This window comes from Zonotrichia leucophrys, unplaced genomic scaffold (assembly GCF_028769735.1).
Source record: "Zonotrichia leucophrys gambelii isolate GWCS_2022_RI unplaced genomic scaffold, RI_Zleu_2.0 Scaffold_395_47462, whole genome shotgun sequence".
Classification (NCBI taxonomy): Eukaryota; Metazoa; Chordata; class Aves; order Passeriformes; family Passerellidae; genus Zonotrichia; species Zonotrichia leucophrys.
Window position 1 is genome coordinate 1 of NW_026992600.1, and position 26,113 is coordinate 26,113.

The window sequence follows — 26,113 nt, forward strand, 5'->3', positions numbered from 1 at the left end:
AATTTTGGATTTCAGGAAGGGAAATTTGGGAATTTGGGATTTCGCGGAGGGAGATTTGGAAATTTTGGGATTTGAGGGAGGGAAATTTTGGGATTTTGGGATATAAGGGAGGAAAATTCTGGAATTTTGAGATTTCAGGGAGGGAAATTCTGGAATTTTGGTATCTGGGGAAGGAAATTTGGGATTTCAGGAAGGGAAATTTTTGGATTTTGGGATTTCTGGAAGGAAAACTTTGGAAATTTGGAATTTCAGGGAGGGAAATTCTGAAATTTTGGGATTTCTGGAAGGTAAATTTTGGGATTTTTGGGATTTCTGGAAGAGAAATTTTGGGATTTCATGGAGGGAAATTCTGGAATTTTGGGATTTGAGGAAGAGAAATTTTGGAATTTCAGGGAGGGAAATTTTTGGGATTTGAAAATTCCTGAATTTTTTGGTTTTTCAGGAAGGGGAGGATGAGGAGGGAAGAGATTCTGAGAAAGGTGAGTTGGGAATTCTGGGGAAAATTCCATTTTGAATTTTGAAATTTTGCATTTTGAATTTTCTTGGGATTTTTGTGTTGGATTTCTTGGGATTTTTGGGTTGAATTTCTTGGGATATCTTTGGATTTGGGGCTGGATTCCCTGGAATTTTGGGTTGGATTTCCTGGGATTTTGAATTTCCTGGAATTTTGGGTTGGATTTCCTGGGATTTTGGATTTCTTTGGAATTTAGGGGTGGATTCCCTGGGATTTGGGGCTGAATCCTGGATATTTCCAGTTTAAAAATCCTGGGATTTTGGGCTGATTCCCTGGGGTTTCAAGCTGGAATGCTTTGGAATTTTTGGGCTGGATTTTCTTGGAATTTTGGGATAATTCCCTGGAATTTAGGGTTGGATTTTGGGCTCATTTCCTGGCACTTTGGGTTGGATTTCCTTGGATATTTGGATTGATTCCTTTGGAATTTGGGGTTGGATTTCCTGGGATTTTGAATTTCCTTGGGATTTTTGTGTTGGATTTTTTGGGATTTTTGGGCTGGAATTCCATTGGATATTTGGACTGATTCCTTTGGAATTTTGGGTTGAATTTCCTGGGATTTTTGAGCTGGAATTCCATTGGAATTTGGGTTGGATTTCCTGGCATTTTGAATTTCCTTGGGATTTTTGCGTTGAATTTTTTGGGATTTTTGGGCTGGAATTCCATTGGAATTTGGGTTGGATTTCCTCGCCTTGGAATTCCTGGAATTTTGGGCTGAATCCCTGAGATTTTGGGTTGGATTTTGGGCTGGATTCCTTGGATTTTGGGTTGAATTTCCTTGGATATTTGAGTTCCTTTCTTTGGAATTTGGGGTTGGAATTCCTGGAATTTGGGCTGATCCCTGGGATTTTGGGTTGGATTTCCTTGGGATGATTTCCTGGAATTTTGGGCTGAATCCTTGGGATTTTGGGTTGGATTTCCTTGGATTCAGAGTTGGAATTCCTGGAATTTGGGGTTGGATTTCCTTGGATTCAGAGTTGGAATTCCTGGAATTTGGGGTTGGATTTCCTGGATTTAGGGTTGGATTTTGGGTTGGATTTCCTGGGATTTGGGGCTGGAATTTCCTGGGATTTTGGGCTGATTTCTTTGGAATTTGGGTTGGATTTCCTGGCATTTTGAATTTTCTTGGGATTTTTGTGTTGGATTTCTTGGGATTTTTGGGCTGGAATTCCATTGGAATTTGGCCTGATTTCCTCGGCTTGGAATTCCTGGAATTTTGGGCTGATTCCCTGAGATTTTGGGTTGGATTTCCTTGGATTCAGAGTTGGAATTCCTGGGATTTTGGGCCGATTTCCTGGGATTTAGGGTTGGATTTTGGGTTGGATTCCCTGGAATTTGGGGCTGGAATTTCATTGGAATTTAGGGTTGGATTTCCTGGGACTTTGAATTTCCTTGGGATTTTTGGGTTGGATTTTTTCGGATTTTTGGGCTGGAATTTCATTGGATATTTGGGCTGATTCCTTTGGAATTTGGGTTGGATTTCCTGGGATTTTGAATTTCCTTGGGATTTTTGGGTTGGATTTTTTGGGATTTTTGGGCTGGAATTTCCTGGGATTTTTGGCTGGAATTCCATTGGAATTTGGGTTGGATTTCCTTGGCTTGGAATTCCTGGAATTTTGGGCTGAATCCCTGAGATTTTGGGTTGGATTTTGGGTTGGATTCCCTGGGATTTGGGGCTGGAATTTCTTTGGAATTTGGGTTGGATTTCCTGGGATTTTGAATTTTCTTGGGATTTTTGTGTTGGATTTTTTGGGATTTTTGGGTTGAATTTCCTGGGATTTTTGGGCTGGAATTCCATTGGAATTTGGCCTGATTTCTTTGGAATTTGGGCTGAATTTCCTGGGATTTTTGAACTGATTTCTTTGGAATTTTGGGTCGGAATTCCTGGATTTTGAATTTCCTTGGGATTTTGTGTTGGATTTCCTGGGATTTTTGGGCTGGAATTCCATTGGAATTTGGCCTGATTTCCTTGCCTTGGAATTCCTGGAATTTGGACTGATTTCTTTGGAATTTTGGGTTGGATTTCCTGGGACTTTTGGGCTGGAATTCCATTGGAATTTGGCCTCATTTCCTTGGCTTGGAATTCCAGGAATTTTGGGCTGAATCCCTGAGATTTTGGCTTGGATTTCCTTGGATTCAGAGTTGGAATTCCTGGAATTTGGGCCAATTTCCTGGGATTTAGGGTTGGATTTTGGGTTGGATTCCCTGGGATTTGGGGCTGGATTTTCATTGGAATTTGGACTGATTTCTTTGGAATTTTGGGTTGGATTTCCTTGGATATTTGGACTGATTTCTTTGGAATTTTGGGTTGAATTTCCTTGGGATTTTTGTGTTGAATTTTTTGGGATTTTTGGGCTGGAATTCCATTGGAATTTGGCCTGATTTCCTTGGCTTGGAATTCCTGGAATTTTGGGCTGAATCCCTGGGATTTTGGGTTGGATTTTGGGCTGGATTCCTTGGATTTTGGGTTGAATTTCCTTGGATATTTGGGCTCCTTTCTTTGGAATTTAGGGTTGGAATTCCTGGAATTTTGGGCTGATCCCTGGGATTTTGGGTTGGATTTCCTTGGGATGATTTCCTGGAATTTTGGGCTGAATCCTTGGGATTTTGGGTTGGATTTCCTTGGATTCAGAGTTGGAATTCCTGGAATTTGGGGTTGGATTTCCTTGGATTCAGAGTTGGAATTCCTGGAATTTGGGGTTGGATTTCCTGGGATTTAGGGTTGGATTTTGGGTTGGATTCCCTGGGATTTTTGGGCTGGAATTTCCTTGGATATTTGGGCTGATTTCTTTGGAATTTGGGTTGGATTTCCTGGCATTTTGAATTTTCTTGGGATTTTTGTGTTGGATTTCTTGGGATTTTTGGGCCAGAATTCCATTGGAATTTGGCCTGATTTCCTCGGCTTGGAATTCCCTGGAATTTTGGGCTGAATCCCTGAGATTTTGGGTTGGATTTCCTTGGATTCAGAGTTGGAATTCCTGGAATTTGGGCCGATTTCCTGGGATTTAGGGTTGGATTTTGGGTTGGATTCCCTGGGATTTGGGGCTGGAATTTCATTGGAATTTGGGTTGGATTTCCTGGGATTTTGAATTTCCTTGGGATTTTTGGGTTGGATTTCTTGGGATTTTTGGGCTGGAATTTCATTGGATATTTGGGCTGATTCCTTTGGAATTTGGGTTGGATTTCCTGGGATTTTGAATTTCCTTGGGATTTTTGGGTTGGATTTTTTGGGATTTTTGGGCTGAATTTCCTGGGATTTTTGGGCTGGAATTCCATTGGAATTTGGGTTGGATTTCCTCGGCTTGAAATTCCTGGAATTTTGGGCCGATTCCCTGGGATTTTGGGTTGGATTTTGGGTTGCATTCCCTGGGATTTGGGGCTGGAATTTCATTGGAATTTGGGTTGGATTTCCTGGCATTTGAATTTCCTTGGGATTTTTGTGTTGGATTTTTTGGGATTTTTGGGTTGAATTTCCTGGGATTTTGGGCTGGAATTCCATTGGAATTTGGACTGATTTCTTTGGAATTTTGGGTTGAATTTCCTTGGGATTTTTGAACTGATTTCTTTGGAATTTTGGGTCGGAATTCCTGGATTTTGAATTTCCTTGGGATTTTGTGTTGGATTTCCTGGGATTTTTGGGTTGGAATTCCATTGGAATTTGGCCTGATTTCCTTGCCTTGGAATTCCTGGAATTTGGACTGATTTCTTTGGAATTTTGGGTTGGATTTCCTGGGATTTTTTGACTGGAATTCCATTGGAATTTGGCCTGATTTCCTCGGCTTGGAATTCCTGGAATTTTGGGCTGATTCCTGAGATTTTGGGTTGGATTTCCTTGGATTTTCGAGTTGGAATTCCTGGGATTTTGGGCCGATTTCCTGGGATTTAGGGTTGGATTTTGGGTTGGATTCCCTGGGATTTGGGGCTGGATTTTCATTGGAATTTGGACTGATTTCTTTGGAATTTTGGGTTGGATTTCCTTGGATATTTGGATTGATTCCTTTGGAATTTGGGGTTGGAATTCCTGGATTTTGCATTTTCTTGGGATTTTTGTGTTGAATTTTTTGGGATTTTTGGGCTGGAATTCCATTGGAATTTGGCCTGATTTCCTTGGCTTGGAATTCCTGGAATTTTGGGCTGATTCCCTGAGATTTTGGGTTGGATTTTGGGCTGAATTCCTTGGATTTTGGGTTGAATTTCCTTGGATATTTGAGTTCCTTTCTTTGGAATTTGGGGTTGGAATTCCTGGAATTTTGGCCTGATCCCTGAGATTTTGGGTTGGATTTTCTTGGGATGATTTCCTGGGATTTTGGCCTGATCCCTGAGATTTTGGCTTGGATTTCCTTGGATTCAGAGTTGGAATTCCTGGAATTTGGGCCAATTTCCTGGGATTTAGGGTTGGATTTTGGGTTGGATTCCCTTGGATTTTTGGGCTGGAATTTCCTTGGATATTTGGACTGACTCCTTTGGAATTTTGGTTGGATTTCCTGGGATTTTTGGACTGATTTCTTTGGAATTTTGGGTCGGAATTCCTGGATTTTGAATTTCCTTGGGATTTTTGGGTTGGATTTCCTTGGATTCAGAGTTGGAATTCCTGGGAATCTGGGCCGATTTCCTGGATTTAGGGTTGGATTTTGGGTTGGATTCCCTGGGATTTTAAATTTCCTTGGGATTTTTGCGTTGGATTTTTTGGGATTTTTGGGCCGGAATTTCATTGGAATTTGGGTTGGATTTCCTGGGATTTTGAATTTTCTTGGGATTTTTGTGTTGGATTTTTTGGGATTTTTGGGTTGAATTTCCTGGGATTTTTTGATCGGAATTCCATTGGAATTTGACCTGATTTCCTTGCCTTGCAATTCCTGGAATTTGGGGCTGAATCCCTGAGATTTTGAGCTGGATTTTCGCTGGATTCCCAGTGAAATTCCCGAATTTCCCAAATTTCCCAGGGGCCCTGAGCAATCCCGAGGAGAATTCGGAGCTTTCCCAGCCGAGGCCGAAGCTCCCGAGGAAATCCCAGGAGCGGCAGAAGAGGCGGCACCGGGACCGCATGGTCGAGAGGTGAAAATCCCCAAATTCCCTTTTTTTTGGGAATTTTCCCTTTTTTCCAGATTTTCCTCATTTTTTAGAGATTCCTCCATTTTTTAGGGAATATTTCTGATTTTTTAGGAGCTTTTCCCTCCTTTTTTAGGGAATATTTCACCTTTTAAATGGATTTTTTTTCTTTTTTTTAGGGAATATTTCACCTTTTAAATGGATTTTTTTTCCTTTTTTTAGGGATTTTTTTGCACTTATTTCGGGAATATTTCCCTTTTTTTTTGGGAATTTTCCCATTTTTCCACATTTTCCTCATTTTTTACAGATTCCCCCATTTTTTTAGGGAATATTTCTGATTTTTTAGGAGTTTTCCCCTCCTTTTTTAGGGAATATTTCACCTTTTAAATGGATTTTTTTTCTTTTTTTTAGGGATTTTTTTCCTTTTTTTTGGGAATATTTCCCTTTTTTTTTAGGATTTCCCTCCCCCCCTTTTTTAGGGACTTTTTCCCCATTTTTAGGGAATATTTCAGCTTTTTAATTGATTTTTCCCTTTTTTAGGGAATTTTCCCATTTTTTAGGGATTTTTTTTCCTTTTTTAGGGATTTTTCCCCTTTTTGGGAATATTTACCCTTTTTAGGAAACATTTCTGCTTTCTTAGGGATTTTTTTCCCCTTTTTGTTGGGATTTTTCCACTTTTTAGGGAATATTTCCCCTTTTTTGGGAATATTTTCCCATTTTTAGAGATTCCCCCTCTCTTTTTTTAGGGAATATTTCTGATTTTTTAGGGATTTTTTACCCTTTTTAATGGATTTTTTTCCTGTTTCCCATTCCCCTTTTCCCCATTATTTCCCCCATTATTTCCTCCATTTTTCCCATTATTTTCCTAATTTCCATGTTCTCCATTCCCATTTTTCACAATTTTTCCCCATAATTTCCCCCAAATTTTTCCCCATAATTTCCCCCAAATTTTTCCCCATATTTTCCCCATTATTTTCCCAAATTTTCCCCATCAATTTCCTCATTTTCCCCATAATTTCCCCATATTTTACCCCATTTTCCCCATAATTTTACCCGATTTTTCCCCATTATTTTTCCCCAATTGTCCCCAATTTTTTCCCATTATTTTTCCTCATTTTCCCCCAATTTTTTCCCAATAATTTTCTCCAATTGTCCCCATAATTTTCCCCAATTTTTCCCCATAATTTCCCCATTTTCCCTATAATTTCCCCATTACTTTCCCCATTTTTTCCCATATTTTCCCCATTATTTTCCCCCACAATTTTCCCCATTTTCCCCATTATTTCCCCCGGGTTTTCCCCATTATTTTTCCTCATTTTCCCCCAATTTTCCCCCATAATTTCCTCCATATTTTCCCCATAATTTTCCTCATTTCCCCTCATTATTTTTCCCCATAATTTCTCCAATTTTTCCCCATAATTTTCCCCATTTTCCTCATAATTTTCCCCATTATTTTCCCCATTATTTTTCCCCAATTGTCCCAAATTTTTCCCCATTATCTTTTCCCCATAATTTTTCCTCATTTTCCCCCAATTTTTCACCATTATTTTCTCCTATTTTCCCCATAATTTCCCCCCAATTTTTCCCCATTATTTTCCCCCATTTTTTCCCCATAATTTCCCCATTTTCCCTATAATTTTCCCCATTACTTTCCCCATTTTTTCCCATATTTTCCCCATTATTTTCCCCCACAATTTTCCCCATTTTCCCATTATTTCCCCCGGGTTTTCCCCATTATTTTTTCTCAATTTCCCCCACAATTTTCCCCATTTTCCCCCATTGTTTTTCCCCATAATTTCTCCAATTTTTCCCATAATTTTCTCCAATTTTTCCCCATTATTTTTCCCCATTTCCCCCCAATTTTCCCCATTATTTTCTCCAATTTTCCCCAATTTTTCCCCATTGTTTTCCCCATTTTTCCCCAATATTTTTCCTCATTTTTCCCCCCAATTTTCCCCCTTAATTTCCCCATTATTTTCCCCATTTTTCCCCATTATTTTTCCTCATTTTCCCCCAATTTTTCCCCATAATTTTCCCCATTATTTTCCCCATTTTCCCCATTTTTCCCCATAATTTTCCCCAATTTTCCCCATAATTTTGCCCGTTACTTTCCCCAATTTTTCCCCATAATTTTCCCCATAATTTTCCACATTTTTCCCCATTATATTCCTGAATTTTCCCCATAATTTTCCCCATTATTTTCCCCCACAATTTTCCCCATTTTCCCCATTATTTTCCCCAATTTTTCCCCATAATTTTTCCTCATTTTCCCCCAATTTTTCACCATTATTTTCTCCAATTTTCCCCGATTTTTCCCCATTATTTCCCCCCAATTTTTCCCCATTATTTTTTCCCAATTTTTCCCCATAATTTCCCCATTTTCCCCATTATTTTTCCCCATAATTTTCCCGAATTTTCCCCATCAATTTCCCCATTTTTACCTATTATTTTCCCCAATTTTCCCCATATTTTTCCCCATTATTTTCCCCCACAATTTTCCCCATTATTTTCCCCATAATTTTCCCCAATTTCCCCCCATTTTCCCCCATTATTTTCTCCAATTGTCCCCATTTTCCCCATTACTTTTCCCAATTTTTCCCCATAATTTTCTCCTTTTCCCCCCAATTTTCCCCCTTAATTTCCCCATTTTTTTCCCCATTACTTTCCCCATATTTTCCCCCACAATTTTCCCCATTATTTTCCCCCAATTTTTCCCCATTATTTTTCCTTGTTTTCCTCCAATTTTTCCCCATAATTTCCCCAATTTTTCCCCACAATTTTCCGTATTTTCCCCATAATTTCCCCCGATTTTTCCCCATATTTTCCCCATATTTTCCCCATAATTTCCCCATTTTTTCTCTGATTTTCCCCATTTTTTCCCCATAATTTTCCCCATAATTTCCCCCACAATTTTCCCCATTTTCCCCATAATTTTCCCCGATTTTTCCCCATAATTTTACCCATTTTCCCCATTATTTTTCTCCAATTTTCCCCATAATTTTCCCCATTTCCCTGTTATTTTCCCCATAATTTTCCCCATTTTTCCCCATTATATTCCTGAATTTTCCCCATATTTTCCCCATTATTTTTCCCCATTATTTTCCCCATTTTTCCCCATAATTTTCCCCATTTTCCCCCATTATTTTTCCCAAATTTTCCCCATTCCCCCAATTTTCCCCCATAATTTTCCCCAATTTTCCCCCATATTTCCCCCATAATTTTCCCCATATTTTCCCCATAATTCCCTCCAATTTCCCCCCAATTTTCCCCATAATTCTCTCAAATTTTCCCCAAATTTCCCCCATAATTCCCCCATAATTTCCCTGAATTTTCCCCATATTTTCCCCATAATTTCCCCATATTTCCCCCAATTTTCTTCCAATTTTCCCCCAATATTTTCCCAATTTTTCCCCATATTTTCCCCATTACTTTCCCCATAATTTTCCCCAATTTTCCCAAATTTTCCCCATTGTTTTCTCCAATTTTCCCCCATACTTTTCCCTATTTTTCCCCATTATTTTTCCCCTATTTTCCCCACAATTTTCCCCAATTTTTCCCCATAATTTTCCCCAATTTTTCCCCAATTTTCCCCATAATTTTCCCCATTACTTTCCCCATTACTTTCCCCATAATTTTCCCATTAATTTCCCCATATTTTTCCCCATTTTCCCATTATTTTTCCCCTATTTTCCCCATTATATTCCCGAATTTTCCCCATATTTTCCCCAAATTTTCTCCAATTTTCCCCAATTTTTCCCCATTATTTTCCCCCAATTTTTCCCCATTACTTTCCCCATAATTTCCCCCACAATTTTCCCCATTTCCCCATAATTTTCCCCGATTTTTCCCCATAATTTTCCCCATTTTCCCCCATTTTCCCCACAATTTTCCCCATTATTTTCCCCATAATTTTCCTCGTTTTCCCCCAATTTTTCCCCATAATTTTCTCCAATTTTCCCCGATTTTTCCCAATAATTTTTCCCCATTATATTCCTGAATTTTCCCCAATTTCCCCCAATTTTTCCCCAATTTTTCCCCACAATTTCCCCAATTTTCCCCCATTATTTTCCCCATAATTTTCCCCATTTTCCCCCCATTTTTCCCCATTTTCCCCATAATTTCCCCATTATTTTCCCCCATAATTTCCCCATTATTTTCCTCCATTTCCCCCATTATTTTTCCCCATTTCCCCCCATTTTCCCCCACTATTTTTCCCCATTTCCCCCATTATTTTTCCCCAATTTTCCCCAATTTTCCCCCATAATTTCCCCATAATTTTCCTCATTTTCCCCATTTTTCCCCATTATTTTCCCCACAATTTTCCCCCAAATTTTCCCCATTATTTTCCCCAATTTTTCCCCATAATTTTCCCCATTACTTCCCTCATTTTTCCCCATTATATTCCTGAATTTTCCCCATATTTTCCCAACAATTTTCCCCATTATTTTCCCCAATTTTTCCCCATTATTTTTCTCAATTTCCCCTATATTTTCCCCATAATTTTCCCCATTTTCCCCCATTATTTTTCCCCATTTTCCTCATTTCCCCTCATTATTTTTCCCCATAATTTCTCCAATTTTTCCCCATAATTTTCCCCATTTTCCTCATAATTCCCCCATTATTTTCCCCATTATTTTCCCCATTATTTTTCCCCATTTCCCCCCAATTTTCCCCATTATTTTCTCCAATTTTCCCCAATTTTTCCCAATAATTTTCCCCATTATATTCCTGAATTTTCCCCATATTTTCCCCATTATTTTCCCCCACAATTTTCCCCATTTTCCGCACAATTTTCCCCATTTTCCCCATTATTTTCCCCATAATTTTACCCATTTTTCCCCATTATTTTTCCCCATATTTTCCCCACAATTTTCCCAATTTTTTCCCATAATTTTCCCCATTTTCTCCATTGTTTTTCCCCATTATTTTCCCCATTTTTCCCAATATTTTTCCTCATTTCCCCCAATTTTCCCCATTATTTTCTCCAATTTTCCCCGATTTTTCCCCATAATTTCCACCAAAATTTTCCCCATTATTTCCCCATTTTCCCCATTATTTTCCTATAATTTCCCCCAATTTTTCCCCATTATTTTCTCCAATTTTCCCCATTTTTTCCCAATAATTTTCCCCATTATATTCCTGAATTTTCCCCATATTTTCCCATTATTTTCCCCCACAATTTTCCCCATTTTCCGCATAATTTTCCCCATATTTTCCCCATTATATTTCCCAATTTTCCCTATATTTTCCCCATTATTTTCCCCAATTTTTCCCCATAATTTCCCCATATTTTCCCCATAATTTCCCCATAATTTCCCCATAATTTCCCCATTATTCCCCCATTATTCCCCCCTAATCCCCATTATTCCCCGCAGGATCCAGTTCGTTTGCTCTCTCTGCAAGTTCCGGACGTTCTTTGAGGACGAGATCCGGCAGCACCTGGAGAGCAAATTCCACCAGGAGCATTTCCGGTTCGTGGGGGCGCGGCTGCCGGCCCGGACAGCCCAGTTCCTGCAGGTGCTTCGGCCTCACCCTCCTCCTCCTCCTCTTCCTCCTCTTCCTCTCCTTTTCCTGCTTTTCCTGATTCCCCATTTCCCATTTCCCATTTCCAGTTCGTGGGGGCGCGGCTGCCGGCGCGGACGGCCCAGTTCCTGCAGGTGCCTTCGGCCTCATCCTCCTCATCTTCCTCATCTTCCTCATCTTCCTCATCCTCATCCTCCTCCTCTCCTTTCCCTGCTTTTCCTGATTCCCCATTTCCCATTTCCAGTTCGTGGGGGCGCGGCTGCCGGCGCGGACGGCCCAGTTCCTGCAGGTGCCTTCCTCATCTTCCTCATCTTCCTCATCTTCCTCATCCTCCTCATCCTCATCCTCCTCCTCCTCTCCTTTCCCTGCTTTTCCTGATTTCCCATTTCCGGTTCGTGGGGGCGCGGCTGCCGGCCCGGACGGCCCAGTTCCTGCAGGTGCCTTCGGCCTCATCCTCATCCTCCTCATCCTCCTCATCCTCATCCTCCTCTCCTTTTCCTGATTTCCCATTTCCCATTTCCCATTTCCAGTTCGTGGGGGCGCGGCTGCCGGCCCAGTTCCTGCAGGTGCCTTCGGCCTCACCTTCCTCATCCTCCTCCTCTTCCTCTTCCTCCTCCTTTTCCTCTCCTTTTCCTGCTTTTCCTTTTCCTGATTTCCCATTTCCAGTTCGTGGGGGCACAGCTGCCACCCCGAATGGCCCGGTTCCTGCAGGTGCCTTCGGCCTCACCTTCCTCCTCTTCTTCCTCATCCTCATCCTCCTCTTCCTCCTCTTCCTCATCCTTCCTCCTCCTCTTCCTCTCCTTTTCCTGCTTTTCCTTTTCCTGATTCCCCTCTCCCCATTTCCAGTTCAGCTCCAGGCTGTCCCCCCAGATGGCCCAGTTCCTGCAGGTGCCTTCGGCCTCACCTTCCTCCTCCTCTTCTTCCTCTTCTTCCTTTCCTTTCCCTGCTTTTCCTGATTTCCTATTTCCCATTTCCCATTTCCAGTTCGTGGGGGCGCGGCTGCCGGCCCGGACAGCCCAGTTCCTGCAGGTGCCTTCGGCCTCACCTTCCTCATCCTCCTCCTCTTCCTCCTCTTCCTCTTCTTCCTCCTTTTCCTGCTTTTCCTGCTTTTCCTTTTCCTGATTTCCCATTTCCCATTTCCAGTTCATGGGCACCAAACTGCCCCAGCAGACAGCCCAGTTCCTGCAGGTGCCTTCGGCCTCACTTTCCTCATCCTCCTCTTCCTCTTCCTCCTCCTCCTCCTCCTCCTCTTCCTCTCCTTTTCCTGCTTTTCCTTTTCCTGCTTTCCCTTTTCCCCATTTCCCATTTCCAGTTCATGGGGACCAGGGTTAGGGTTAGGGTTCCCCCAGACAGCCCAGTTCCTGCAGGTGCCTTCAGCCTCACCTTCCTCCTCCTCCTCTTCTTCTTTCTCCTTTTCTTCCTCCTTATCCTCTTCTTCCTTTCCTTTTGCTGCTTTTTCCTGGAACTCCCAGGGATTTTTGGGATGCTGATCCCATGGAATTCCCATGGGTTTTTGCGATAATTCCCGGGGAATTTTGGGATGCTGATCCCATGGAATTCCCATGGTTTTTTGGGATAATTCCTGGGGATTTTTGGGATAATTCCCATGGATTTTTGGGAGGCTGATCTCATGGAATTCCTGTGGAATTTTGGGATAATTCCCAGGGATGTTTGGGATAATTCCCATGGGTTTTGGGGATGCTGATCCCATGGAATTCCCGTGGATTTTTGGGATAATTCCCATGGATTTTTGGGATAATTCCTGTGGAATTTTGGGATAATTCCTGGGGATTTTTGGGATGATCCCGTGGGTTTTTGGGATAATTCCTGTGGAGTTTTGGGATAATTCCTGGGGATTTTTGGGATAATTGCCGGGGATTTTTGGGATAATTGCCGGGGATTTTTGGGATAATTCCCATGGTTTTTTGGGATGTTGATCTCAGGGAATGCCTGGGGATTTTTGGGATAATTCCCATGGATTTTTGGGATAATTCCCGGGGATTTTTGGGATGCTGATCCCATGGAATTCCTGTGGATTTTTGGGATAATTCCCATGGATTTTTGGGATAATTCCCGTGGATGTTTGGGATAATTCCTGGGGATTTTTGGTATAATTCCCATGGATTTTTGGGATGATCCCATGGAATTCCCGTGGATTTTTGGGATAATTCCTGGGGATTTTTGGGATGCTGATCCCAAGGAATTCCCGTGGATGTTTGGGATAATTCCCGGGGATTTTTGGGATAATTCCCGTGGATGTTTGGGATAATTCCCGGGGATTTTTGGGATGATCCCGGGGATTTTTGGGATGCTGATCCCAAGGATTCCCCCAGGAGTACGTGGCCAACAAGACGCGGAAGACGGAGGAGCGGCGCCGCGGGATCCGGGACATCAACGCCGTCATCCAGCAGATCCACAGGGAGCAGGACCTCACCCAGGGTACCCAAAACACCCCAAAAATACCCCAAAAATGCCCCAAAATATCCCCCAAAATATCCCAAAAATGTCCCAAAAATACCCCAAAAATATCCCCAAAAATACACCAAAAATATCCCCAAAAATACAGCAAAAATATCCCAAAAATAACCCCAAAATGCCCCAAAAATACAGCAAAAATATCCCCAAAAATACACCAAAAATACCCCAAAAATACCCCAAAAATATCCCAAAAATATCTCAAAATATCCCAAAACCCCAGGAATGGGGCTGGGAATGGGATCTGGGAATGGGAGATCCAGAGGAAGCAGGACCTGACCCAGAGTACCCAAAACCCCAAAAATCCCAGGAATGGGGCTGGGAATGGGATCTGGGGCATCCCCAGCAGGATTTGGGGAATTCACCCCATTCCGTGATCCCAGATCCCAGATCCCAAATCCCATTTTCTGTTTCCCAGAGCTGGGCCTGGAGCACTGGGATCCCTGATCCCAATCCCTGATCCAAATCCCATTCCGGATCCCATTGCCAATCCCAATCCCTGATCCCAATCCCAGATCTCAATTTCTGTTCCCAGACCTGGTCCTGGAGCACTGAGGATCCCAAATCCCAATCCCAGATTCCATTTCCAGATCCCAGTCCCAGATCCTGTTCCTGTTGCAGACCTGGCCCTGGAGCACTGGGGGTCCCAGATCCCATTCCCTGATCCCAAATCCCAATCCCAAATCCCATTCCCTGATCCCATTCCCAGATTCCCTGTTCCCGTTCCTGTTGCAGAGCTGGGCCTGGAGCACTGGGGATCCCAGATCCCAATCCCAAATCCCTGATCCCAATCCCTGATCCCAAATCCCATTCCCAGATTCCTTGATCCCATTTTCTGTTTCCCAGAGCTGGGTCTGGAGCTCTGGGGATCCCAAATCCCAATCCCAAATCCCATTCCCTGGTCCCAGATCCCAATTTCTGATCCTGTTCCTGTTGCAGAGCTGGGCCTGGAGCACTGGGGATCCCAGATCCCAATCCCAGATCCCAGATCCCAAATCCCAATCCCAGATCCCAATCCCTGATCCCAATTTCTGTTCCCAGAGCTGGGCCTGGAGCACTGAGGATCCCAAATGCCATTCCCTGATCCCAGATCCCATTCCCAGCTCCCATTCCCAGATCCCATTCCCTGATCCCAGTTTCTGTTCCCCAGAGCTGGGCCTGGAGCACTGGGGATCCCAAATCCCATTCCCTGTTCCCAATCCCTGATCCCTTTTGATCCCATTCCTGTTTCCAGAGCTGGGCCTGGAGCACTGGGGATCCCAAATCCCATTCCCTGATCCCATTCCCTGATCCCAAATCCCATTCCCTGATCCCATTCCCAAATCCCATTCCCAGATCCCTGATCCCAGTTTCTGTTTCCCAGAGCTGGGCCTGGAGCACTGGGGATCCCAAATCCCAATCCCAGATCCCAATCCCTGATCCCATTCCCTGATCCCAAATCCCAATCTCTGATCCCATTCCCCGATCCCAATCCCTGATCCCGTTCCTGTTGCAGAGCTGGGCCTGGAGCACGGGGATCCCAGATCCCATTCCCAGATCCCAGATCCCAAATCCCATTCCCTGATCCCATTCCCAGATCTCCAATCCCATTCCCAGATCCCAATCCCTGATCCCATTCCCTGATCCCGTTCCTGTTGCAGATCTGGGCCTGGAGCACTTTGTGCGCAGGGTGGAGGCCGCTCACTGCTCTGCCTGCGACCTCCTGCTGCCCATGCACTGGGGATCCATCCAGAGACACCTGAGAGCGCCCGAGCACGGCCACAACCGCAGGGTGAGCCTGAAACCTGGGAATTCACACTGGGATCCATAAAAACCCTGGGAATTATACTGGGATCCATTGAAACCCTGGGAATGCACCATGGTATCCATTGAAACCCTGGGGATTCACACTGGGGATCCATCCAGAGACACCTGAGAGCACCCGAGCACGGCCACAACCGCAGGGTGAGCCTGGAATGGATCCCTGAGATCCATAAAAAACCTGGGAATTTGTACTGGGATCCATTGAAACCCTGAGAATGTGCCCTGGGATCCATTGAAACCATGGGAATGTGCACTGGGATCCACTGGGATCCATCCAGAGACACCTGAGAGCGCCCGAGCACGGCCACAACCACAGGGTGAGATGGGATCCATCCTGAAATGTGGGAATGACACTGGGATCCATAAAATCCCAGGGAATTTATACTGGGATCCACTGGGATCCACCTGAAATGTGGGAATTCACACCGGGATCCACTCTGAAATGGAAAGTGTACTGGGAATTATACTGGGATCCACCCTGAAACCTGGGAATAATACTGGGAATGTGCACTGGGATCCACTGGGATCCATCCAGAGGCACCTGAGAGCTCCCAAGCGCAGCCACAACCGCAGGGTGAGCTGGGATGGATCCCTGAGATCCATAAAAAACCTGGAATTTATACTGGGATCCACCTGAAATGTGGGAATGTGCACTGGGATCCATTCTTAAATGTGGGAATAACACTGGGATCCATAAAAACCCTGGGAATTCACACTGGGAATTACACTGAGATCCACTGGGATCCACACAAATCCTGGGAATTCCTGATGGGATCCATCCAAATCCCAGGAATTCTGGCTGGGATCCACCCAAACATTCTGGGAATGTGCACCAGGATCCACCTGGAAACCTGGGGGATCCACTGGGATCCATCCAAATCCTGGGAATTTACACCCGGATCCACCCAAATCCTGGGAATTCCTGGGGGGATCCACCCCAAAATCCTGGGAATTACACTGGGATCCATAAAAACCTTGGGAATTACACTGGGATCCATAAAAACCCTGAGAATTCCACTGGGATCCATAAAAACTCTGGGAATTCCCACTGGGATCCATAAAAACCTTGGGAATTCACACTGGGATCCATCCAGCCCCTTTGTTCCTGGGAATTATTTTGGGATTTTCCCTGGATTCGTTCCCCAATCCCCTGGAACACCCCCTGGAATTCCCAGAATTCCCTAAAATTCCCTGGAAAATCCCTTGGAATTCCCACAATTCCTGAAATTCCCAGAATTCCCAGGAAAATCCCCTGGAAAATTCCCTGATTTTCCACTCCCAGCCCCTTTTTCCTGGGATTTTTTTTGGGAATTTCCCTGAATTTGCTCCCCAACCCCCTGGAATTTTCTGGAACCCCCCTGGAATTCCCAGAATTCCCCAAATTCCCAGGAAAATCCCCTGGAAAATTCTCTGATTTTCCACTCCCAGCCCCTTTTTTCCCTGGGATTTTTTTGGGAATTTCCCTGAATTTGTGTCCCAACCCCCTGGAATTCCCGGAATTCCCAAAATTCCCAGAATTCCCAGGAAAATCCTGTAGAAAATTCCCTGATTTTCCACTCCCATTCCCTTTTTTCCCTGGGATTTTTTTTGGAATTTTCCTGAATTTGCTCCCCAATCCCCTGGAATTTTCTAGAACACCCCTGGAATTCCCAGAATTCCCAAATTCCCAGAATTCCCAGGAAAATCCCCTGGAAAATTCCAATTTTCTACCCCCATTCCCTTTTTTTCCCTGGGATTTTTTTGGGAATTTCCCTGAATTTGTGTCCCAACCCCCTGGAATTCCCAAAATTCCCAGAATTCCCAGGAAAATCCCCTGGAAAATTCCCTGATTTTCCATCCCCAACCCCTTTTCCCTGGGATTTTTTTGGGAATTTTTCCTGAATTTGCTCCCCAATCCCCTGGAATTTTCTGGAACCCCCCTGGAATTCCCAGAATTCCCAAAATTCCCAGAATTCCCAGGAAAATCCCCTGAAATTCCCTGGAGAATCCCTTGGAAAATTCCCTGATTTTCCACTCCCAGCCCCTTTTTCCCTGGGATTTTTTTGGGAAGTTCCCTCCCAACCCCCTGGAATTTTCTGGAACCCCCCCTGGAATTCCCAGAATTCCCCAAATTCCCAGAATTCCCAGGAAAATCCTGTAGAAAATTCCCTGATTTTCCATCCCCAGCCCCTTTTTCCTGGGATTTTTTTGGGAATTTCCCCCCCAACCCCCTGGAATTTTCTGGAACCCCCTGGAATTCCCGGAATTCCGGAATTCCCAGAGAATTCCCGATTTCCAGGCCATGCTGGAGCAATCCAAGCGAGCGTCGCTGGCGGTGGCGCGGAGCATCCTCAACAACAAACTGATCAGCAGCAAACTGCAGAGCTTCCTGCAGGTGGGAATTCGGGAATTTGGGAATTTTGGGAATTTTAGGAATTTTGGGAATTTTTTGGGATTTTTTTTGGAATTTTTGAGGGATTTGGGGGGGATTTTGGGGTGTTTTCACGGAATATTTTGGATTTTTGAAGGAATTTTCAGGAGATTTTTGGAAATTTTGGGGGTGGATTTTTGGGAATTTTTGGGAATTTTGAGAGGTTTGGGGGAGATTTTGGGGGTTTTTCTTGGGAATTTTTCGGGGTTTTCTGGGGTTTTTCTGGGCAATTTTTTGGGAGTTTCTGGGGGATATTTTGGATTTTTGAGGGGGTTGTGTGGGTTTTTTTGGGAATTTTTTTAGGGATTCTGAGAGGTTTAGGGGAATTTTTTGGGAATTTTTGAGGGATTTGGGGGGGGATTTTGGGGTGTTTTCAGGGAATATTTTGGATTTCTGAAGGGATTTTTGGGTTTTTTTAGGAATTTTCAGGAGATTTTTGGGAATTTTTGGGGAATTTTTTGGAATGTTAGGAGTTTTTTTGGGAATTTTTAGGGGTTTTTTGGGGAATTTTTTGGAGGTTTTTTTGGAATTTTTAGGGGTTTTTTGGGAAATATTTTGGATTTTTGAGCTGTTTTTTTGGGGTTTTTTTGGGAATATATTCCAGAATTTCTTTGGGAATTTTTAGGAATGTTGGGAGGTTTTTTGGGAATTTTTAGGGGTTTTTATTGGGGAATTTTTGGGAGTTTTTTTGGAATTTTGGAGGGTTTTTGGGAAATATTTTGGATTTTTGAGCGGTTACTTTGGGATTTTTTTGGGAATATATTCCAGAATTTCTTTGGGGATTTTTAGGAATGTTGGGAGGTTTTTTGGGAATTTTTAGGGTTTTTGTTGGGAATTATTGGGAGTTTTTGTGGAATTTTTAGGGGGTTTTTGGGAAATATTTTGGATTTTTGAGCTGTTATTTTGGGGTTTTTTTGGGAATATATTCCAGAATTTCTGTGGAAATTTTTGGGAATGTTAGGAGGTTTTTTGGGAATTTTTAGGGTTTTTTTTGGGAATTTTTTGGAGGTTTTTTTGGAATTTTTAGGGTTTTTTTGGGAAATATTTTGGATTTTTGAGCTGTTATTTTGGGGTTTTTTTGGGAATTTTTGGGAATGTTGGGAGGTTTTTGGGGGGATTTTTTTGGGAATTTTTAGGGTTTTTTTTGGGAGTTTTTTTGGGAAATATTTTGGATTTTTCAGCGGTTATTTTGGGTTCTTTTTGGGAATATTTCAGAATTTCTTTGGGAATTTTTAGGAATGTTAGGAGGTTTTTGGGGAATTTTTTGGGAATTTTTGGGAGGTTTTTTTGAATTTTTGGGTGGTTTTTGGGAAACATTTTGGATTTTTGAGCGGTTATTTTGGGATTTTTGGGAATGTTTTGGAATTTCTTTGGGAATTTTTTGGGAATTTTTAGGGATTTTTTGGGGGAATTTTTGGGCAATTTTTTGGGATTTTTTGGCTGTTATTTTGGGGTTTTTTTGGAATATATTCCAGAATTTCTTTGGGAATTTTTGGGAATGTTAGGAGGTTTTTGGGGGATTTTTTTTTTAATTTTTAGGGTTTTTATGGGAATTTTTTGGAGTTTTTTGGAATTTTTAGGGGGTTTTTGGGAAATATTTTGGATTTTTTGAGCTGTTTTTTGGGGGTTTTTGGGAATTTTGGGATTTTTTGAGAATTTTTTTGGAATTTTTTGAGAATTTTTGAGGGATTTGGGGGGGATTTTGGGGTGTTTTCAGGGAATATTTTGGATTTCTGAAGGGATTTTTGGGTTTTTTTAGGAATTTTCAGGAGATTTTTGGGAATTTTTGGGGAATTTTTAGGAATGTTGGGAGTTTTTTGGGGGAATTTTTAGGGTTTTTTTTTGGAATTTTAGGGGGTTTTTGGGAGATATTTTGGATTTTTGAGCTGTTATTTTGGGTTCTTTTGGGGAATATTTTGGAATTTCTTTGGGAATTTTTTTGGAATTTTTAGGAATTTTATTGGGAATTTTTTGGAGGTTTTTTTGGAATTTTTAGGGGTTTTTTGGGAAATATTTTGGATTTTTGAGCTGTTTTTTTGGGGTTTTTTTGGGAATATATTCCAGAATTTCTTTGGGAATTTTTAGGAATGTTAGGAGGTTTTTTGGGGAATTTTTTGGGAATTTTTAGGGGTTTTTTTTGGAATTTTTGGGAGTTTTTTTCTAATTTTAGGGGGTTTTGGGGAAATGTTTTGGATTTTTGAGCAGTTATTTTGGGTTTTTTTGGGAATATATTCCAGAATTTCTTTGGGAATTTTTGGGAATGTTGGGAGGTTTTTGGGGGATTTTTTTTGGGGAATTTTTAGGGGTTTTTTTAGGGAATTTTTGGGAGTTTTTGTGGAATTTTTAGGGGGTTTTTGGGAAATATTTTGGATTTTTGAGGGGTTATTTTGGGATTTTTTGGGAATATTTTGGAATTCCTTTGGGAATTTTTTGGGAATTTTAGGGTTTTTTTGGGAATTTTTAGGGGTTTTTTTTTGAATTTTTGGATTTTTTTGGAATTTTTGGGGGGTTTTTGGGAAATATTTTGGATTTTTCAGCGGTTATTTTGGGATTTTTTGGGAATATTTTGGAATTTCTTTGGGAATTTTTTGGGAAATTTTTAGGGATTTTTTTGGGGAATTTTTGGGAAATACTTTGGATTTTTGAGCGGTTATTTTGGGATTTTTTTGGGAATATATTCCAGAATTTCTTTGGGAATTTTTAGGAATGTTAGGAGGTTTTTTGGGGAATTTTTTGGGAATTTTTAGGGGGTTTTTTTGGGAGTTTTTTTGGAACTTTAGGGGGTTTTTGGGAAATATTTTGGATTTTTCAGTGATTATTTTGGGGTTTTTTTGGGAATATATTCCAGAATTTCTTTGGGAATTTTTAGGAATGTTAGGAGGTTTTTGGGGGATTTTTTTAGGAATTTTTAGGGGTTTTTGGGAATTTTTTGGGAATTTTTAGGGATTTTTTTGGGGAATTTTTGGGAAATCTTTTGGATTTTTAAGCGGTTATTTTGGGATTTTTTTGGGAATATATTCTAGAATTTCTTTGGGAATTTTTAGGAATGTTAGGAGGTTTTTTGGAGAATTTTTTGGGAAATTTTTAGGGGGTTTTTTTGGGAGTTTTTTTGGAACTTTAGGGGGTTTTTGGGAAATATTTTGGATTTTTCAGTGGTTATTTTGGGGGTTTTTTGGGAATATATTCCAGAATTTCTGTGGAAATTTTTTGGAGTTGTTTTTGGGAATTTTTAAGGGTTTCTGGGGGATATTTTGGATTTTTGAGGGGTTTTGTGGGGTTTTTTGGGAATTTTCAGGAGAATTTTGGGAATTTTGAGGGTTTGGGGGGATTTTGGGGTGTTCTCAGGGAACATTTTGGATTTTTGGAGTTTTTTTAGGAATTTTCAGGAATTTTCGGGAATTTTTGGGGTATTTTTGGGGAATTTTTTAGGATTTTTTGGGGAATATTTTGGATTTTTGAGGGGTTTTGTGGGATTTTTAAAGGGATTTTCAGGAGATGTTTGGGGATTTTTGGGAATTTTTTGGGAATTTTTGAGGGATTTGGGGGGGATTTTGGGGTGTTTTCAGGGAATATTTTGGATTTTTGGGGTTTTTTAGGAATTTTCAGGAGATATTGGGAATTTTTGGGGTTTTGCGGTATTTTTTGGGAATTTTTGGGAATTCTGAGGGGTTTGGGGGAGATTTTGGGGTTTTTTTGGGGAATTTTTTTGGGACTTTCTGGGAATATTTTGGATTTTTTCGGGGGGTTTGGAGGGGTTTTTTTTGGAATTTTCAGGAGATTTTTGGGAGGATTTTTGGGAATTTTTTGGGAATTTTGGAGGGGTTGGGTGGAGATTTTTGGGGTTTTCTTGGGAAGTTTTGGAGTTTTTTTGGGAATTTTTTGAGTTTTTTGGGAATATTTTTGATTTTTGTGGATTTTTTTGGGAGTATTTTGGAGTTTGGGGCTTTTTTTGGGAATATTTTATTTTTATAGGGAAATTGCAGAGTTTTGGGGTTTTTGTGGGAATATTTTGGGAATTGCTGTTGTGGGAATATTTTGAGGTTTTGGGTGGGGATTTTTGGGAATATTTTGGGGTTTTTTGGGATTATTTTGAAATTTTGAGGAGTTTTTGGGAATATTTTTGAGTTTGGGTTTTTTTGTGGGAATATTTTGAGGTTTTGAGGAGTTTTTTTTGGGGAATTTTTTGATTTTTAGGGAATATTTTGCAGTTCTGATGGTGAGTTTTGGGAATATTCCCATTTTTTCCTGGATTTGAGGCACTGGGGGGGTGAGAATTCCTTAAAGGGAGGCTCCAAATGGGAATTTTGGGAAAATTTTGGGAATTTTTTCCCTTTTTTCCAGGGGGAAAATCCATTCACGGACGATGCTGAGGAAAAGGAGGAGCAGGAGGAAGGAGCAGGAGAGGAAAATCCAACAGAGAATCCCCAAAATCCTGAGGAAAATCCCCAAAATCCTGAAAATCCCACAGAAAAACATCAAAATCCTGAAAATTCAACGAAAAATCCCCAAAATCCTGAAGAAAATCCTGAAAAGTCGACGAAAAACCCCCAAAATCCTGAGGAAAATCCGGAAAACTCCACAGAAAATCCCCAAAATCCTGAGGAAAATTCCACGGAAAATCCGGAGGAAAATCTGGAAAATTCCACGGAAAATCCCCAAAATTTTGAGGATTCTGAGGAAAATCTGGAAGAATTGGAAGAAAATCTGGAAAATTCTGAGAAAAATCCAGAAAATTCTGAGGAAAATTCCAAGGAAAACGAAAATTCCGAGGAAATTTCAGCAGCCAAAAAGCAGCAAAAGGGACCAGGGACAAACCCAGAGGGGGAAAATTCCCAAAATTCCCAAATTTCCCAAATTTCCCAAAATTCTGAGGAGGTCCCGGAAAGTTCTGGAAGGTTCCAGGAGTGAATCCTGCAGGGAAAAGGACCCGGAACGGCCCCAAATCCTGGAAATTCTGGGGATTCCTGGAAAAAAATGGGAATTTTCTTGGGTTTTTGGGAATTTCTTGGGATAAAATGGGAATTTCCTTGGGTTTTTTGGGAATTTCTAGGAAAAAAAAGGGAATTTTGTGGAAGTTTTTTTGGGAATTCCTGAGGGGAAAAAGGAATTTTCTGGGATTTCTTGGAGAATTTCTGGGAAAAAAGGGAATTTCTTTGGATTTCATTGGGAATTTATGGGAAAACCAGAGAATTTTGTTGGATTTTTTGGGAATTTTGTTGGATTTCTTTGGGAATTTTCTGGCATAATTTCCTTGGATTTTTTGGGAATTCCCAAGGGAAAAAGAGAATTTATTTGGGTTTTTTTGGGGGAATTTCTAGGGGAAAAAAGGGAATTTCGTTGGATTTCTTTGGGAATTTTCTTTTATTTCTTTGGGAATTGTTGGGAAAAAAAGGGAATTTTCTTGGATTTTTTTGGGAATTTCCAGCTGGGATTTTGTGGGAATTCCAGTCGGATTTTTGGGGAATTTCCAGTTGGGATTTTTAGGAATTTCCACCTGGGTTTTGTGGGAATTTCTGGGTGAATTGTGGGGAATTTACAGCAGGATTTTTGGGATTTTCCAGTTGGAATTTGGGGAATTTCTGGGTGGATTTTGGGAATTTCCAGCTGGGATTTGTGGGAATTTCCAGGTGGATTTTTGGGAATTTCTGACTGGGATTTTGTGGGAAATCCAGCTGGATTTTGGGGAATTTCCATGTGAGAATTTTAGGAATTTCCAGCTGGATTTTTTTGGGGAATTTCCAGTTGGATTTTGGGGGAATTTCCAGGTGGATTTTTTGGGAATTTCCAGCTGGATTTGTGGGAATTTCCAGTTTAAATTTGAGGAATTTCTGGCTGGGATTTTTGGGAATTTCCAGTTGGATTTTTGGGAATTTCTGGGTGGATTTGTGGGATCTCCCAGCTGGATTTTTGGGGAATTTCCAGTTGGAATTTGGGGATTTCCAGCTGGAATTTTGGGCAATTTCCAGCTGGGATTTGTGGGAATTTCCAGCTGGATTTTTGGGAATTTCTGACTGGGATTTTTGGGAATTTCCAGGTGGGATTTGAGGCATTTCTAGCTGGGATTTTTGGGAATTCCCAGCTGGAATTTTGGGATTTTTCCCTCAGGACTGGGCATTTTTCCAGGTGTTCAAGGCTGGAATTCCTCCCCCAGGATTTTCCAGGATTTCCCATGGCTGTGGTCCCCTTTCCCGATGTTTTCCTGATGTTTTCCTGTCGTTTTTCCCATTTTTCCCTCTGTTTTTCCCTGCCCTGAGCGTTCGGTGCCGTTGTGTCCGTTGTGATTGGGAGGAAATTCCCGAATTTCTGTGGATTTTAAAGGACTCCAGCTCAGCTCATCCCAATTTCTCATCTTTGCAAAAGCCCCAAAATACAAAATTCCCATTTTTTTGGGGTGTTGGTGGGGGTGGGGTTGGGATTTTCCTGACCAAAATTGGGGAAATGTTGGAATTTGAGGAGGAAATGGAGAATTTGGGGGTTTGGGATGGGGAAAATCCTTCAGGAATGGGAAAATTCCCATTAGGAAAGGGAAAATTCCCATCAGGAATGAGAGAATTTCTCTGCAATGGAAAAATTCCCATCAGGAATGGAAAAATCCCTTCATGTTTTGGGAAATTTGTGCCCAAAATGGGGAAATTCCTTCAGGAATGGGAAAATTCTTCTGGAATGGGGAAATTTCTGCCAGGAAAGGGGAAGTTCCTTCAGGAAAAGGAAATTTCTCCTCAGGAAAGGGAAATTTCCCTTCAGGAATGGAAAAGGGATGAACAAAATGGAAAAATTATGGAAATGGAATGGTAAAAATGAGGGGAAAGGGGTAGACAATGGGATTTGAGGACACTGTGAGGGGATTTGGGGACATTTTGAAGGAATTTAGGGACATTTTGAGGAGTTCTGGTGACCCTGAGGGAATCTGGGGACATTTTGAGGGGTTTGGTAACGTTGTGAGGAGATTTAGGGACCCTGAGGAGATTTGGGTGCACTGTGAGGGGATTTGAGGACATCGTGAGGGGATTTGAGGAAACTGTGAGGGAATTAGTTGACCCTGTGGGGATTTGGGGATACTATGAGGGGATTTGGGAACATTTTGAGGGAATTTGGTGACCCTGAGGGCATTTGGGGTCCGTGAGGGGATTTGGGGACGCTGTCACTGAGGGGCTGGGGACACTCACTGTGAGGCACTGGGGACATTGGCACTGGGAGGGGCCGCTCCGGGGCCATTCGAGGCCGCTCCGGAGCCGTTTCAGGGCCTGTCCGGGGCCATCCCGGGTTCGCTTCGGGGCCGCTCCGCTCCCGGCCCCGGGGCCTCCATGGCGGCCCCTCCTTCCCCTCACGGCCGGCGAGGAACAGGCCACGCAGCGCCGTCCAATCAGGACGCCCGTGATTGGCAGCCGTGCTCTCAGGGCGGAAGCGTTTCCACCATTCAAATCAAGGGCGGGAACCAGCCTGACCAATGGGAGCTGTGGGCGGGCCGCGCGTCTAAGGAAATTAACCAATCAGGAGTTCTGGGCGGAGCCAAGCGGGAGGAGGGCGGTGGTGCGCGTGCGCAGGCAGCTGAGGCGGGCGGTGAAGGCGCGGCGGCGGCAGGCGGAGGTGGCGGCGGTGGAGCCGGGATACGGCGGTAAGAGCCGGGCAGGGCGGCCCCGCGGTGCTGCCGCTCTTTCGGGATGGCGGCGGCTCCTTGCCCTCGCTGCCTCAGCACCGGCTCCGTTACGGGCGGGTGCCGGGGGGGGGCTCCGCAGCAGCGGGAAGCGCAGCGCCCGCCCCCAGTTAGGTGGTGGCGCCGGTGATTGGTGAGCGCCACGGCACTCACCGCTAGGGCGGCGCTGATTTTCTGTTAAGAGCTAAGAGGGATCGTGCCCTGGAGGGGTCGTGCCCTGGGGGGGCGGAAATGGCCCCGGGCCCATTTCTGAAGAGGACAAAAATGGCGGCCGCGGCCCCGACCCCCTCGCATGTGCCTCAGTTTCCCTCGTCCGGACCCGTCCCAACCGTGGCGGCACCGGAAGGGTCCCGTGTCCCCTTCCTGGGGGTGCCGTGCTTTTCCCAGTGCGTCCCGTGGCCCCTCCTGAGGGGATCCGCCTGGGATCGCCCTCTGGATTCCGCCTGGAAATTCCCTCCTGGAATCCCCTTAGGATCCCCTCAGGATTCCCTCTGGAATTTCCCCGTGGATTCCCCATCAGAATTCCTCTGGATCCCTTCAGGATTCCCCTGGAATTTTCCCTGAATCGCCTCGGGATTCCCTCTGGATTTCCTCTGGACCCCTGTCATGATGTCCTCAAGATTCCTTCAGGATTCCGCTGGAATTTCCCCTGAATTCCCTCAGGATCTCCCCTGGAATTTCCCCTGGA

General features: G+C 42.9%; 1 protein-coding gene across 1 annotated transcript; it reads left to right on the forward strand.

Annotated features, from left to right (window-relative positions):
• Nucleotides 1-442: 442 nt before the first annotated feature.
• On the forward strand, nucleotides 443-22,814 carry LOC135441642 (A-kinase anchor protein 8-like; the record flags this gene model as incomplete). The annotated part of the gene is made up of 7 exons (XM_064701197.1): nucleotides 443-479; nucleotides 5,455-5,566; nucleotides 10,936-11,077; nucleotides 13,417-13,522; nucleotides 15,199-15,329; nucleotides 17,640-17,735; nucleotides 22,113-22,814. Coding segments are annotated over 7 exons (1,191 nt in total), but the record flags the coding sequence as incomplete, so codon positions are not given.
• Nucleotides 22,815-26,113: the final 3,299 nt, after the last annotated feature.